At 42.5% G+C, this 17,629-nt stretch overlaps 1 protein-coding gene across 1 annotated transcript in view; it reads right to left on the reverse strand.

Moving 5' to 3' along the window:
* The window catches only part of LOC307046426 (ALK tyrosine kinase receptor-like), a 514,312-nt gene that overhangs the window by 3,104 nt on the left and 493,579 nt on the right, over positions 1 to 17,629 (reverse strand). The window contains 9 exon segments of the mRNA XM_079692820.1: positions 387 to 477; positions 1,575 to 1,709; positions 1,956 to 2,057; positions 10,551 to 10,643; positions 13,361 to 13,458; positions 14,233 to 14,362; positions 14,449 to 14,513; positions 15,335 to 15,425; positions 16,507 to 16,693. Of these exon segments, the coding sequence (XP_079548946.1) occupies positions 387 to 477; positions 1,575 to 1,709; positions 1,956 to 2,057; positions 10,551 to 10,643; positions 13,361 to 13,458; positions 14,233 to 14,362; positions 14,449 to 14,513; positions 15,335 to 15,425; positions 16,507 to 16,693 (992 nt within the window).

The raw sequence follows: 17,629 nt of genomic DNA on the forward strand, positions 1-17,629 counted from the left end.
GGTCATTAACACCTAGCTAGCTAGTTAGCTCAGTAGTTCCAGTTAGCTGGTGGACTGTTGAACTGTAAAGCAGCATGTGGGGACTCTTTAGTGTTCTCCCTCTGAAACAGGAGCTTATCATAAGGGATCCTGAGTCTCCACAGGTAGACTCCTATACAGCTAATATTTCATATGTTCAATGTAATTGTGACTCCCAAAGTGGGGTAAGATTGATCAATAACACTAAATAGATTAACAACAAGTAATTTTAATTCAGAAACAGGTTTTGATGAAGCTCCTTAAGCACCTATCTTGGGTTATCCTTTACAGAAATCCGACACAGGCTTGGAGTAATACGTAAAGACAGAAAAACCCAATAGAAATCCCACAGTGCTCTGATTGGTTACCTGCAGGCAGTAGTCGATTCTCTCCAGGATGGTGGAGAAGTTGGGCCTGTCTTCAGGCTGATGCTGCCAGCTCTGAGTCATTATGCGGTATCTGAAGAAACACACAGGCAGAAGAACATATGCTGAAAATACAATCTTTGCAGATGCAGAGAAGTAGATAAACTAACCCTGCAACATGCTCATCAGAGAAGTGAACAAATAACTAAGAAACATTTCCATGGAACTGAAAAGGCAGATTGCAACAGGATATAAGGAGATCTGGAAAGCTGCAGGTATGAAGGAAAAGCTGAGAAATCACAGAGAGGCTAAAGTGTGGCTCCAATGCGTATATTAGAGAGCCAGGAAATGTGTGTGTGCATCTGCCCGTATAGCTTTTATAATAGAGTTGGCAGCAGAGGCGGTGTCTGAAGTGAAAAATACAGTCTGATATCAAAATATTTTTAAAGCTCTCTATCAGCTACCCGGCACTTCTTCCAAAGTGGGAAGCAACATGAAAGAGAAGTGTTGATGTGGTTTCCATATTGAAAGTCATCTCATCTCATTTTCTCATGCCTCCTAGGTCCCGACTTGTTTACGTGTGAATATCAGCAAAACATCTGAGCCTTTCATGTCTGCCTCTATGTTTTCCTTTTCATTTCTTATACTGTGTAGAGTTAGGGATCAATACAGCATCGTGATATTTGCCTCACAATATTGTATTGATACACAGCTTCCACAATCAATCTTTTATTAAATAAATCATTACAATTGCAAATTCTAATTCAATTCCTTGCTTTTTCTGTCCACTAGATGGCGTTACATTTTTTCGGATGACGTCAACAGGATTGGCTGGAAGTTGGTCAACATTAAGAAATCAGAAATCAGATCTCAAACACATTCTGTAAATTAGATCTCATTAAATACAAATGAAATGTCAAATTGTACATTTTTTGTTTTGTTTTACCGCAATAGTCATGATATGCCACGTTGCTTTAAATGGCAAACATATGGTATTTTGACTTAAGTATCGTGATCATTCCATATGATTTTGCCTCCAGTGATCCAACCCTGACACTACGTATGCTTTATGTGCGACTGAGCTTCCTTCTAGCTTGTTTATGTCTTGGAAGGAGTTTAATTAGACCTCGTGGGATCACATTTTTCCTGCAGGCATGTGAAGCACTTGAATGAATTCAGATCAGCTCTTACACAGGCCCAGGGCAGTTTTTGGGTGGGTCCATTCTTCCGCCATTGGTCACAAACTCCAACACTTCCTGGTTACTGCGACTTGGATACGGCATGTAGCCCAATGAGAAGATCTCCCACAGCAGAACCCCGAAGGACCTGCAGGTAAAAAGAGGGCACATCAATCACGGGGGGGGGGTGGCGGGGCAAGTCATACATTAAAAGCATCTTCAGAGCTGTAAAGGATGAGCGCAGAGGGCAAGACTGAGATAGAAACAAGATGGAGAATTTAAAAACCCAACATATGGCTCAGGATCAGAGGTGTTGAAGGACAGAGGAAGGTGGAACAGGAAGTATGTGAGATATAGGAGTGAGAGCTATGAGAGAGAAGTGTGAGGGACTTACCATGTGTCTGTTTTAGACGTAAAGATGCCCTCCATGAAGGCTTCAGGCGGCATCCACTTGACTGGCAGCATGGCCCGCCCCCCCTTCCTGTAATAGCTGGCCCTACACACACACACACACACACACACACACACACACACACACACACACACACACACACACACACACACACACACACACACACACACACACACACACACACACACACACACACACACACACACACACACACACACACACACACACACACACACACACACACACACACACACACACACACACTTCCATCACTTTAGAGAACATTACTCTGGAGAATTAAGACTCATTTTCACAAGTTCAGCGCGAGTCAACCTGAACTTTATTCGTTCCTATGGGAACTCATACTCCGTATATTCTTTTTCAGTCCTGAATTTGCCTCGAGTCAACACTGTGTTCAAAGTGGATTCAGCAAATTAGCAGACAGGCTATGTTATTCAATTTAGTTTCTCCAATTTGTTGAAAGGCAAATTGTGTAAGGTAATTGTGTATTAAAAGTTAACTAGTCAGACTCACACACTTGAAATTTTACTTTCTAAAAGAAATTTAGCAATGCTACACCCTAAATTCAAGTTAAATATAAACATTCACCCTAAAATGTCATTATTTATGTTCCGGTGGCTTACATGTTGTCCCCAAAAGGGAAGCAGATCATGCCACAATATGCAAACAGATTGATGTGAGTAAAACACACACACTTTGAATGGATACATATTGTATGACTAACCATGTGGCTAATAACAGTTATATTGTGTTTTGTTTGCCCACTAATAATTCAAAAGGGAACATTTATAAAATGAACACCAGCATCTGTCATGTAGCATCGTCACCATGGCAACACCACTGCCCTCAAAAGCAGAGGGTAAAGAAAAAACCAAAAAAACCTCTTGCAATTAAATCCCCGTTTGTCAGCGTCTGTATCACCCTCTGATGCGATCGCGCTCCCAGCTTCCTCACATGTGGGTGAGGGACCCTCTAAGAACTCTTATCTCTCAGGGGGGGGGCGTTATTCGCCGGGCCGAGCCCCGTCTGAGTCTTTTTTAATGCTGTTTTGCAAACAGGGTTGTCGGAGAAATGATCAGATGTGTGCTGTATCTGATTGTTGGTGCTGATGGAGGTCACTGCCCCCCCCTCCCCCAGGCCCACAGCATTAACTGCTCCCCATCCATCAGCAGGAGAAATGGACACACATCCAGATGCCAGTTAAGTGGAGTTTTTCTGGGGAAAGCATCATTTGACATTGTTTGCTGTTGCAGAGGAGTACATCTGTTTTGCCTGTGTGATGTCATAACAATTATACACTTTTTCCCCTTTGCAGTCATTTGTTAACAAGTGCTTTAGATTCAATAGGACTGTAATAGCCAAGGTTTTTTTTATGTGTGGGGGCTCTGTGCTGAGGGACGTCATTTACATCTTACAATATTACAATATACACACCTTTTCAAAAATCCATCGCTGTGCCATTTTCAATTTCCAAATTCTAACAATTTTGCTAAAGAAAAGTAAACATCATTTCAAACGATTATAACCAAAAAGATGTCGCCAGTTCACGTCCCGATCGGACCAACAAATACGGAGTGTGGACTGGAGAGGAGCCAGTTCACCTCCTGGGCCACTGCCGAAGTGTCCTTGAGCAAGGCACCGAACCCCCAACTGCTCACTGACGCCGGCTAGACTGGCTGCCTCTGCTCTGACCTCTCAACTGCATGTGCATGTGTGACTGTGTGTGTATTTGTATATGTATGTATTGTAAAAAGTGTGTACTGTGTGTACCTGTATAAAACGCATGTGCGTGTATGACAGAGTGGAAACTGATAAAGGTCCATCTTCTTCTTCTGATTAATACCAAGAGCTACTATCAGTGCCCTGCACACCGGGATAGAACTATAGCAGCCTTTAGATTATGACTCTTTGTTCATTATGCTATCAAACTGTTCTTTTGATGGGTGATGCTCAGAGGTTTTATATCCGTCACTCTATATACATTTGTGTCTCTGATAGTGGAGGTTGAGCCCCATCCCTCTCCTTTACCTTTTGTAGCAAGTCATGTGTTTAGGATGCATGTTACAGCCCCCTGCCTCGTTTCCTCCACTCTGCATTATATTATGAGCTCTTGTGTTTATTGGATGTGCTGTCTCCTAGGTGCAATTGGCTTCCCCCTAAGGTGATGTTTCGCCCCGTTCTCTCAACTGGCGAGTTGGGGATCCTGATTGGTTTGGTTCCTGGCTCTGCCCTCCAATCACAGGGCAGACCTGCAGACAGACCCTTCAAATACTGAAACAGCTGGACATTACGGGCTCTGATCTTGTTTGGATGAACTATTTTTGTCTCTTGAGTCATTAAACCTAGTGATGTTTTTGTTTGCCGTTTCTCTTCTCACAAAATATAATAACATATATCATATTTATATTTCTTTCTTTACAACCCAGGCCCTCCATCTGTTGTTTATTGGAGCACTATTGTTTTTTTCTTTTGTTTGAGTTTGGCAATAAATGACATCATTTTAGTTTTTGCTGTCCTTTACTTTAACATGATGGGTGATACATTTCGACTAATAAATCAGCTGAAAGTATTTATTATTACGTTTACTACTGTCTTTTTTTTTTACGTTTGTCAACAAAGTAGACAATGACTTTGACATTTCGACACACTACACTACTTATACTAGACTTTACTACTTTTTACATGCTATTTTAGACACACTATAGTTTGTATTTTTTCAATACAATATTTGCAAAACATACTTTTCCTTGTTTCAGAGACATTTTAACATTTAGACTACGATTTCCTTTTGATATTTTTTATATTTACTATGACTTTTTACATTATATTTTTGACATACTATACTTAGACTTTATTCTTAATATTTCGTCATACTTTTAATTTTTTTTTTAAACATACTGCACTAAGCAATTCTCATGTTCTTTACATACGTTTTTTTGTATTGATTTCTTCTGCATACTTTACAATGACTTCTTTATGACATTTGGACATTTTACTATTATTTCTTTTTTTAATATCAACATACATTACTATGACTTTTTAGACTTAGTATACTCTTTTTTACAATATTTTCCGCACAATATTATTATTATAATTGAACCCCTGACAATAATCTACAGTCAGGTTGATGTGTGGAAGGTTTCCAGTTCAAATCCCTGGGCCTTTAGGGAAGGTACAAGAGTGGTAGTAACAGTCTCTCTGAACCTTCTGAAAACAGACGCTAGAGTAACTGAAGCAGAACCTGAAGCAGGACCTGAAGCAGGACCTGAAATAGGACCTGAAATAGGAACTGAAGCAGGACCTGAAGCAGGACCTGAAGCAGGACCTGAAATAGGAACTGAAGCAGGACCTGAAGCAGGACCTGAAATAGGAACTGAAGCAGGACCTGAAGCAGGACCTGAAATAGGACCTGAAATAGGAACTGAAGCAGGACCTGAAGCAGGACCTGAAGCAGGACCTGAAATAGGAACTGAAGCAGGACCTGAAGCAGGACCTGAAATAGGACCTGAAGCAGGACCTGAAGCAGGACCTGAAATAGGAACTGAAGCAGGACCTGAAATAGGAACTGAAGCAGGACCTGAAGCACGACCTGAAATAGGAACTGAAGCAGAACCTGAACCAGGACCTGAAATAGGAACTGAAGCAGAACCTGAAGCAGGAACTGAAATAGGAACTGAAGCAGGACCTGAAGCAGGACCTGAAATAGGACCTGAAGCAGGACCTGAAATAGGACCTGAAGCAGGACCTGAAGCAGGACCTGAAATAGGACCTGAAGCAGGACCTGAAATAGGACCTGAAGCAGGACCTGAAGCAGGACCTGAAGCAGGACCTGAAATAGGACCTGAAGCAGGACCTGCTGGGGCAGCACATGGCTAACAGAAAACGCTGTAATCGCAGCGTGTAGCTCCAAGGTGTGAATATGAGGCAGGATGAGAAAACACTATTGTGTTCAGTTGGCATTCCCTTGACAAATAAAAGCTGGAGAAAAGAAAGAATGCAGGACATAGCAAAAACAGGGCAACGAAACCTGAAACAGCTGGGGTAAAATATAGGACACCATACAACAAAAAAAAGCAAATGTGGGTTTGGCAGCTGAAGCTCTTCAGATATGGCAGCCAAAGGATGCATGACCCATCACAATTATTCTTCGCAGTAGTTTAGGTGGATCTCAAACTGATTTCAAGCTGTTCTCTTGCTCCCCATGGGCAAAACATTTTTCAACTACTGTTAAAAACTAGGGCTATGCATGCTTCAAAAGTAATCCGTCAAATTGAATCCAAAAATAAGTAGCAACTACCACCAGGAATCTCAAACAGATGTAGCTATGCCTCGCCTTCTTAAGGCCAGAGAATACAGGAAACTGGTCACATTTCAGAGATGGGTCTTTTTTGATTTGATAACATACTCCAAAAATATACTTTTAAGTTTCCTATTTTATCAGCTTTGTCTTTTTGTGTCTGTACAAAGTACTTATGCATTACAAAAGTAGTGTGTAATGAACTGGGGAGGTTTTGTTGTGACGTATTAGCTCAATGTTTTGGTCCTATAGGATTCACACTGGCACAGATTCAAGTCGTTATCGTTTAAAGACAAACAAAGCTTCATCTTGCTCAGACTATCTTTTTGCTGTGATATTTAAACCAGGTCCAAAGGTGTTGAAACTGCAATGGTATGGACCCAGGGCAAATAACGGGAGCCAGCCCTGATCATTTCAGTTGAACTCGTAGCTCCATCTGTGTGTCTTTGGGGGAGCAGTGAGTTGAGAGATGATGTGCTGTCAGAAAGTCAGGCTGAAAGGGAAATGTTTATTTAGCAAACTATTGGCACAAGAAGTTAGCCTTGAAGAAAATTGCACTTAATCAATGAAGAAGGGAAAACAATCACTAGTTGAGTTTGTTTGCTTGACAGATTAGCTAAGAACCACGGGGCAGTCCCACTTATCCCCGCAATATCTGGCTGAGAATAACACGATCGATGCACTGAGGGGAAGCAGTTCCCTCCTGCATTTGTATGCCTGCAATTACAGTATTGAATCCTAACAACTTCTCCCTATGTGTGCCCTACTTACTCGTATTCCTCTAATTTCCCTGTCTATCCTTATCAAGAAATTAGTCAGGGAGGCGGTGTGTCCTCGGAAGATGTGATTCGATCAAACAGCTGTGGCAGTGATCCTGCTTGTGTTGTTATGAAAAGAGTTCACTGATAAAGACTCCCACAATCTCCACTCCTTTTTTCTTTCAATATGTATACAACTGTGACCTCTGGAAGTAATCTTCAAATAGAAGATTTAAACACATGGAAATGTTGTACATTATTATTCAGTACATTATCCTCCCCATTTGAACATGCTGGAATATTTAGAAAAGATCGAGGGATGGTACATGTACAGCATAAGACTGATAATACCCCTATCAGTGAGGTCAACCTTTTTCCTTAGCATGGAGTTTATGGACATATTTATTACTGCTAACAGCCCCAGACCAGCACAGACTGAACGCTGAGCCGCAGATTAAGGAAGGTTTAAACACAATCCCAGGGAACCTATAGCACAAATGGAGGTGTTTTATATGTGTGTGATTTTGTGTGAAAGCAATTCAGTGTGCAGAAAGGAAGATAGGGGAGGACGACACAATGTGGGGCCTGATTCTTGTATCTGTTCACATGAATGTTCTGTGTGTGTGTCAGCCTAAAGTCATGCTACACACCATTGTTCCTATGAGAATATCGTCAGTTCAGAAAAAATGCCTTTGATTTCTGGAAGCACGGAGGATCTTTTTTCTTCATAGTGGCTGTTTACCTAAGGATGATTAGTGACTGGCAGCTTTTGTTTACCAGAGCAACACCGGTGTGGAAGCCTGTGTGTGAGGGAATTTGTGTGTGGGAGAGTGGGTGGGGGGGATCCATGGTATACCATGTAAAGGTCCGTCTGTGGCTCTACTCCCAGAATAAACCCAGCTGACATTCAGCCTCGTCACGGTGCCTCACGGTGACTCTCATGTCCCTCGTCACGTAGCAGGAGGGCCACATCATGAAACGGGAAGAATAACACACCAGCGGCACAACACAACTGTCCCTCCCTCTCAAAATAATAACAATGATAATAAAACAAATCCCGGCACCACAGCTCCAGGCTGCAAGATAAAAAAGAAAATCACATGGAGGCACCTGAAAACCTGACATCAGCAATTAAATCAAGCAACCTAATGCGGCCCCTCCGGGAGGATTGTGCAGCTCTTCTGGAGAAGGACTTTGTTCTTGTGTGACTCCATGACTGGAAAGTGCTGTGTTCATGCAGCTTAGTGCTGTGGCATATTTCCCCTGCTCTAATTTCTTACCAGATGAAAGACTTTGGAGATTTCCCTGCCGGATTGTGCATTCATTTGAACGCTGTCACGTGAAATTGTAGAATTGGTTTGAGCTAAGAATAATGAGAAGCCACAGGGGCTCCAGATGAGATGATGTATATTCAAAGAAGGCATCAGTGTGATAGTGAAGAACATTTTCCCAGTTGCATTTAAAAGTCTTCATGATAAATTCCATGACCTTTACAATCATATACGAGGAAACAACCTTAAAGTACAGAGCTGGTAATTTAAAGCAATATGAATGTGAAGTAAAAATTACTTAAAAACTGAACACAGAGTTCTCAAGCTTATCGTGGTAGTCAGTTCCTTCAAGACCCGGACACACCAATCTGACAGAAAATAACTGACACAGACGGACCCCCGACTGTTGCGTTGCCTCGCGTCTCTGTGTCTTGGCCATGTGTCGCACTGGAACACACCGCAAAGACTTCAGCCGACGGCCGAGAAGCACGTACGAACTGCGCATGAGTGGCAATAACTCTCCTTACCAGCAGGCGGCGGTAGTGTGTTTTCATCATTCAAAAGAGGCAACAACCGGAAGACAGACTGCGTGATAACCGAGAGAAGAAGAACATTTATGCATGATATAGGCATAAAGGCCCAATCCCAAACCACTCCCTCGACCTTACCCCTCCGTGACGGAGTGAACTCCGTCTGTAGCCACACTCGCAGCTCAACGAGGCTCCCTCCTGTCCGATGGAGGGAGTAAATACAGCAGCAAGCTTTGGGACGGACTCCCCTATCTCCGGCAGAAACAGGAAATGCCGTAACCGTATGTAACAACGGTTTCAAATCAGCATCTCTTAGACAAAAAATGTAAATTAATAACTCAAATAAAACTCCAAACATATTTCATTGTGTTACTTTTTTGTAAAGCTCTTTTAGTTTTAAACCTGATGTTTGCTGGAACTACTTGAAAACAGCGTGTTTCCTGACGGACACACACAGCGTGACTCCGGTCAGGTAGAGTCCGGTCTCAAGTCAGCACCGCTGCAGACTCGCTGTTTGAGGGCTTGATAGCCCACTCCCCCTCCACACCGCTCCACACTCGTTGGTTTGGAACAGCCCTCAATATGGCGGACCCTGCGCGTGAACACGCAAACGGAGGGGTAGGGTGTAGGGGGCGGTTTGGGAATTGGCCATAGTGTGCGTTCCATTTCACTCTACAACGAGAAGCTCATGGGGCTTTCCCGAACCTGTGTCGAGAGCTGGAGTTAAATGAAATCTCAGATTTGCCTTCTTAATAGTTTGTTTGGGTCCCTCACTTCCGTTTCGCTTCTGATGCACTGATTCGCATGCTGAACAGCCAATCAGTGATTTATTTTACCGACAGCCTTTGGCCGACTGCCCACCGATTCGACATGTTGAATCGGTGGGCAGTCGGCCGAAAAGGTGCCGGCACGGCTGAAAAGACACGACGGTGCGGGACAAACCAATATGATTAGGGCGTGTCGACGCTCATCGTCGGCCACACTTGGTGTGTCTGGGCCTTTATACCAACTGATACTAAAGGGAATAACGAGGACAATATCCAACAGCCAGTGTAAATGAAACCGGCTTTCTCTGGATTGTGTTGCCTTATTGCTGTTTAGGGAAACCCATCGTAGCAGCTAACTCCTGATCTAAGAATGCAAAAGTGACTTAAACCTGCATTCTCTCTTATAGCCATTAAGGGGCGACTCCACTAGTGGCAAACATGTCAGATTTTCCAATATCAATGAGAAATGTGGTTCCTTCTTACTTTATTTAATGCCACACTAAACATTTCCTTAACCTGGCAGCAACTTCACTCTGATACCTCTCCATAACAACAAAGTGTTGCATTAAAAAGAACTCTTCTTTAGTGCAGCGATGCCGGTGTGGTGAAATGGTATTGGTAAACCTACACAGCAAACTCAAAATATTACAATGATCTGGGTATTCAGTCAACATTCGGAATAAAAAGGATTTGATTCTTACACTTTATCTCTAAATAAAAATGTCATCCTTTCGTCCAGCCTGGTGATTACTCCACGGTAAAGATGAATGCTCACACATTAGTTTTTTAAAAGTGTTTTTCTCTTTCTTATTTCTGTTTGATGTGAGCTTACTTAGTTTAAACCCCATTATGACTAATCTGAACCCGGTGCTGATTTGGAGAAAGCCGTGTAAGTCTTGCATGCTGTCTAATATCAGTTGGAATGAATTGTACCTGTAAATGTCTCGAGCCATCCCAAAATCTCCAATCTTGGCGACACGGCCCGATCCTTTGCAGGTCAGTAGGCAATTACGAGCGGCAATGTCTCTGAAAAAGGAGAAAAACACATACATGCGGTCATGTACTTACTGCTGGTTCAACACTATTGGTCATTTTCATTGATGCACAGGCACTTTAATTCTGAATGACATTTTGTATTGTAATATATTTAGAAGGCACTGCGTGTTAAACATACTGAACATTCGCTAATCTTTGATCAGGCCTCCTACCTTCACTAGTTTCATATATGTGTGCATCTATAGGAGAGCTCCACATATGAAACTCCTACAGACGCTCCCTGTGGGATCCTAAGTTCAGTGTAAGTGCAAAGTTGCCCAGGGCAAGCGAGTAAAGTCAAGTGTATGGTTTCCTACTGTTCCTTTATAGCTCTGCCCACATGGTGCATCCAGAGACAAGATTGAAATGTTCCGTTGCAGGCAGTGGGTTGGAAGAGAATAAAATCATATTTGCACTCTACTAGTTTGAGGAAATACAGTAGTTCATGTCTGGGGAAGACACCATTGAGCCCAAACGCTGCATTGGGCTCCCAATGCGCCAAACGTTCTTATCATCTTAAGAAGTAATGTAGCTTTAATGCTCCTCATCACAGTAAAGACAGTAGTGCACTCGGGATGATCAAAAAAACATCATGTGACACTGCTCGATGTAGATCATGGGACAGGGCAGGAGCCAGAAATACAACAAATAGCAGTGATACAATCAGTTTGTGTGTTTTGATGTTTATCCTCCAATCTCTGATGAAACTCGGATGTGAAATGAGGCTGAAGTAATAGTTCAGATTGATTTGAACCGAGGGCTTTTTAAGACAGGGCACTACTCTATGCATGGCTGCCCCACTTCAATGTGCCAGAAGTGTCTGGAACAATTCAACTTATTATTATATAATAAAACTTCAAGTATGAGAAAAGATGATTTGGCATGAAACAAAAACAATGTCTAGGGCATCCAGTGGGTTCTCAGTTTTAGTGAAATGTGGACTCAAGCTGTTAAATGAATGTCTGAGAGATAAATGAGATATCAAACCAGCTGCAGATAATTGACTTAATTGTAGTATCCTGCCACAACATTCCCTATTCATAAATATAAGTGAATGAATCCATCAATTTAGAGGCGTCTCCAAAAACGTAGTATCAGCTCACACACATGAACTCTTTATCTAGTTCCTCTCCTCTCATGAGGTGCTGTGTATAAACCCAAGCAGTTCTTGTTTAATGGCTCTCGAGAATTCATGCAAATGAGTTTTGCTCGTAGGCAGGGACAGCCTTGAATGCAGCAGAAGCTGTCACAGTGTGTCGCTGAGGGCTTAGGGGAAGGACACAGAGCACATGCAGCACAGTGATGGGAGAGCAGGCTGTTATTAAAACAAAGTTAACCGGCTTCAAACTGTAGACCTTATTTACAGCACACTAACTGCAGCTTCAAGACCCATTTCACTGCAGCACTTACCGTCCCTGTTATTAGTCTATTTTAAACAGCTGAAGTTGAACTACTTGACTCTCCTCGAGTCAGTGATTATTTTCAGGCGACTACAGTTTCTAATGTCAGTACCTGTGTTATTGTAAAATAACGTTATAAAAATGTAACATTATTCGATCCACTAGACAAAAAGAGCACAGATAAAAACGTCAACATTAAAGATTACTGGTTTGCCGGGGGAAGGTAAAAGGTCATGTCTAGCTGGTGAAACTAAGAACACCCGAACCAGCTTCGGCGAAATGGCACATGCACAGTTCCTGTGGCACTCAGGAAAAACATATTGGCATGTAGGGCAAAGTTTAGAAGACCTAGCTGGCATTTCTGTTATCCTGGAACAGGAGTCTAGAAGATATGGGAAAGTAATAAATAAATACATTTGTGTAGGGGCTCGTAGATTGCTGAGCCAATCCCACAGTAGTTCTCAGACAGCATTAAAGCTGTGATTTGACCTGTTGCAGCTCATCATCCACACCCTGTGATCCCTTAAGAAAAGCTGCATTCTCCTCCACCCTACCTTATCCACCTGCCCTTTACTCAACCCTGAGTAAACACACCCCCATAAAAATGAAATTAGTCTCAAGGACAGTATAAGGATGAATTTTAATACAAGTTTGAAGGCAGGAAAGAGGGATGGATTGATGGGCCTTACTGTGCCAAGTTGGGGTGGACAAGTTCTCGTTTGTCATTGACCAAGCCGCACCGAAACATGAAGATGGAGACATGAGCTTCAAGCATCCAGATGTGATTGTGGGAGCCATTTTGACCACTGGCCTATTTGACATGTACTAGACTTTCCTCACAGACATCCACGGAGGAGAAGGATTCAAGAAATGCATTTAAAAGTGATTTAGTCACATCCTCCGGTTCACCAACCACTATGAATGTGGATATAGAATGAGACTTGTTCCTTTGATTCGGACCGTAAAAAGGCCAGCCGGCTACCCCATCTGGCTGTTCGGATGCTAAACCCATCACCTGTCCATTGTGCGATCATACGAGAGGCCAAGGCAGCAGGGTCCATATGTGGGCGGATGCAGACCACTCATAATCCTGAGCAAAGGCAGCGTGTGAATGTGGGCAAGTCTGTGCTATTTGAGTTTGAATATTTCTCTTTGCAAATTAGCATTCCATATGTATATGCAAACCCATATGTGCTGTCTATTGTTTGTTTTTCTCTGTGCACAGCTAATCTGTTTAGGTGGGCAGTAGAATCCTTACATCATCTGTCTGTTTATATATTCATATGCAGAGTAGTTCTGGTGTAGTACCTGTGTATAAACTGGTTCTCCTCCAGATACTGGCAGCCCTTTGCGATGTCTCGGGCCACATTCAGAAGATCCACCATGGACAAACTGGACGGATGCTCCTGATCAGACAGAGGAATACCCAGAATGCAATATTAGTCAATGTAGCAGAGGCAGATTTGGGTCTCATTCAGCAAGCGATATACAAACTCTGTTATTTACTCTCATTTCTGTGATTAGACTTGATTTTTGAAGAAATACTATTGTTCAATGTATCCCAGTTAAGACTTTAAAACCCCTTGGAGGATAATACTTTTTTTTCAGCTTCTGAATGGGTTACATACGGCTCTCAGATGCTTTATGATTTTCTTGAAACACCATTACTGATGCTGGGAGAAATCCCAGTTTAATTTGTTCATGTTTGTATAATGGTGTCTTTAAATCTCTACTGCTGAAATTCTTCTTACAGCCTTTTTTGGTGGCATCACTTTAATTCTTGTGCCAGAGTTTTTGCACACGGCACAATGCCCACCCTTTCACTGTCTAAAGGGGTGTTACCTAATAATAAACAATGAGCTATTCCCCTTATATTTATGATCAAAGGGGAGTCACCATACACCTGGGTGAGAGCAGATTTGGATGGATAAGAATGTTTGGTGCATCTGAAGTTGACTTCTCTCCTAACACTAAATTAAGAGGAAATATTAGAGAAATCTTAGAGAATGTTGCTGCATGAGGCCCAGAGATGTTGTTAATAAAACACGAGGGGGAAATGTTGAACATCTAACAGAACATGGATCACATTTTGTCAAATCCTGGGGCTCAGTGACGAGAACATTTGTAGCTAAAGGTGGTTAAACTAATACAAGTATCCATTCAATACAGGTCTGTCTCACCAGCCGGGGTCTGGTCTCCCTCAGGAAGGACTTGAGGTCTCCCCCGGTCATCAGCTCCAGCAGGATGAACCTGGGCATGGTCTGCAGGCTGACCCCCACACAGCGCACAATGTTCTGGTGGCTGAACTTACTGCAGGGGAAACAATGTGTATCAGAAATGTGCTGTGTCTGCACTGTTTGAGAAACAGAGCTGTTTTCATTGTCTGGGTGCTTTACCTGATGATTAGAGCCTCCATGAGGAAGTCCAGCTCATCCTGCTCAGAGCAAACCTCAGGCAGGGTCTGTTGGAAATACAAACAAAGGTGCAAAGAATGAAGAACAGAGGAGAGAAGTGGTGTACATAAATGTCAAGGTTTTGAGAATAACTCCAACTATAAGCATTAAGTGGACATTTTGACTTTATTTTTTACATGAAAAAAAAAATCCAATCCAATCCACTTTATTTCTATAGCACATTTACAAACAACAGAGTTGAACAAAGTGCTGTACATCAACAACTGTATAAAAACATAGCATAAATACATGAAAACAGACAGGACATGAAACAAATGTAAAACACGAGACAATGAAACCAGATCAGAAGCCTGAAAAACTCTCCTACATGACATAAAAACAATACAAAACACTAGTAAGATAAAAACCCAAATTTAAAAGCTGAAGTGTCACCTGGCCTGTAAAAGCCAGGGAAAAGACGTGGGGTTTTAAACGACATTTAAAAACAGGCAGAGTTGGAGCAAGTCTAACCTGGAGGGGTAATTCGTTCCATAACGTTGGAGCTGCAACAGCAAAGGCTCTGTCTCCTCGCTGCTTTAACTTTGATTTTGGGACTACCAGAAGGAATCTGTCAGCAGACCTCAGTGACCATGTGGGTGTGTATGGTTTTAAAAGATCTGCCAGGTACGGTGGGGCTAAACCGTTTAGGCTTTGTATGCGAACAGTAACAGCAAGATACAATACAACTCATAATCTCATATCCTGATAAAAACCTATTCTTAGTTGCATGATGTCTGACGCATTGTAAAAGGCTGTAGACATCAACATCAAAGTCTGACCTTTGGAAGACAGAAACAAATCTTTAGAGTTCCTAAGAGCGTAAATTCACCTTGACTGCCACTTGCAGAGGACTGGGTTCACCTGGGATCCCCACTGCCAGCCCTTCGTATACTTCACCGAAGGCTCCGTGACCCAGACCCCTGGAGACACACAAACACATTCGTTATTTACAACTCCATTAATATTTTAGAAGTGAAGCTGAGACTTTAATACAAGTCTCCTAGATTGGAGACGTTAGAAGCAACCAGCACTAGGAAATGTCCTAAAGGGGCCCCCTTATGCTCATTTTCAGGTCCATATATGTATTTTGTACCTCTACTGGGACATGTCTCCATGCCTTCATTTTCAGAAAGCTCGTTATTTTCCTCATACTGTCTGTGTTGCAGCACCTCTTTTCACCCTCTGTCTGAAACCAGAGCCCAGTCTGCTCTGATTGGTTAGCTGGCCGGCTCTGTTGTGATCGGTCAACCGCTGAGAGATGTCTAGCCCCTTAGCCTATCACGTACAATGTGTTGGAGAGCTAACCAATAGAAGTAACTAAGTGTTACGTAGTGATGTCTCTGAAGAAAAAGGGATTTTAACCTTTGTAGAACCATGCAAAAAAAACAATATGAACACATTACAGAAAAGGGAAAACCCAAAAGCATAATATAATTTCCAAACTATGATCACTGCTACAGTGAGATGTTATTAGTGCTACACTAGGACATGGAAAAACTCTTGGCAGTTTTCTCAACTAGGTCACATGTATTTCATTCCCAAACTCTCCGTGACATCCTGCCGCAGATTCAGAGTTTATTTCAAATAATCATTTCGATTTTTGTATCTTTTGCAGCCATCATTTGACTTAAATAATGTCAATGCTGAAAAAGATTGGGTCCCAAAGAAAAGGAACAAAGCATAAGGACTAGGAACCAGCATGATAAACTGTTGAACATGAACATTAAAGATTAAACATTTAAAAGAGCCATGCGAAAAATCTTTTCCCTAGACACTTGGATCCCTGCAGCAGACCCGTACACTAAGCTGCCACTTCTCACACCACGCTGGATTTCAGCAGTCCAGCCTATTTACATAGTTTATATAATTACAGTGAGCTGCACGTCTTTTCAGATGCTGTTAGGCTTCAGTCAGGTCCCACTTCCCCACAGAGGACTGGTGTATTCAGCTCATACAAGACAAGCAACAAGAAAGCGTGATTTTAAATCTCTGCTCTTGTACCTGGTGAGGGAGATATTTCTCCGCGGCACTTCCTTCAGGTCGGTGACCGATGCCGTCTTTCCGGCAAAGCAGTAGTTGGGGTTGTAGTCGGTCATGATGGTGGAGGCCCGCAGCTTGCTGAGCTTACAGTCTGGACTCTGCAGCTCCAGCTGGATGGACTGCAGCTCCGTATGTTTACGCCTGTACACTGGTGAGAGGACAATTCAATCGTTTCCTCCCACTGCTGGGAAATCCTCAATTTATAAAAGCAAACAAAACCTCAAACACATCTTTTTTGTGGAAATTATTGCTGGCAGCTAAAGCAAACAAAGTGGAAAGCTACCAGTTGTTATTTCTCTCAAGACCTTTTGTTTGTTCCACAGCAATTTATATGAAAATAATTCCTTTGTGAAATATTGATTCCTCTCTATATGATGCCAGATTCGTCTTTCATAATGTTTCAGAATCTAACCCTTAATGTTTAAACGTGTCTTGAGGATGTGTTCATATTACAATGTAAGCATAAGACCAAGTAGAGCTGCAAAGAGCAATCCATTAGTTGTCAACTGTTACATTAATTATAGACTATTTCATAATATACTCATTAGTTGTAAAGTAAACATTATTATTTCCAGCTTCTAAATGTGAATACTTTCTGGTTTCTTTACTTCTCGCGGAAACAAAACGGAATGTTGTGAGATTTGCAGCTCATAGAACATCCCACTGTGTGGAAACTCTTTTCTCCTTTACGCACGCACGCACGCACGCACGCACGCACGCACGCACGCACGCACACACACACACACACACACACACACACACACACACACACACGCCAGTTCTAGAAGCAGCCTCGATCTCAGCTGGGAACCCATTAGTCCCAGGGAGAATAGTTTATGTGTGTATGCTTATGTGTGTGTGGGGAGGTATTTATTTACCAAGTGCTTTCTAATGTACGAGTGCCGTCAGCCTCTGGCTAAGCAGCCATCCATCATTAGCACGTTTCATTCATCACAGAGGTAGACCCACTCCTCCACAGACCCCCGCTGCCTCTACTGACGGTGCAGGCATGTAGGTGGAAGTCTGGCTGTGTGCAAGAGCAGGAGCGCGCGCGCGCGCGTGTGTGCGCGCGTTTGTGTGTGTG

The sequence above is a fragment of the Notothenia rossii genome (assembly GCF_949606895.1).
Source record: "Notothenia rossii genome assembly, chromosome: 7".
Taxonomy (NCBI): domain Eukaryota; kingdom Metazoa; phylum Chordata; class Actinopteri; order Perciformes; family Nototheniidae; genus Notothenia; species Notothenia rossii.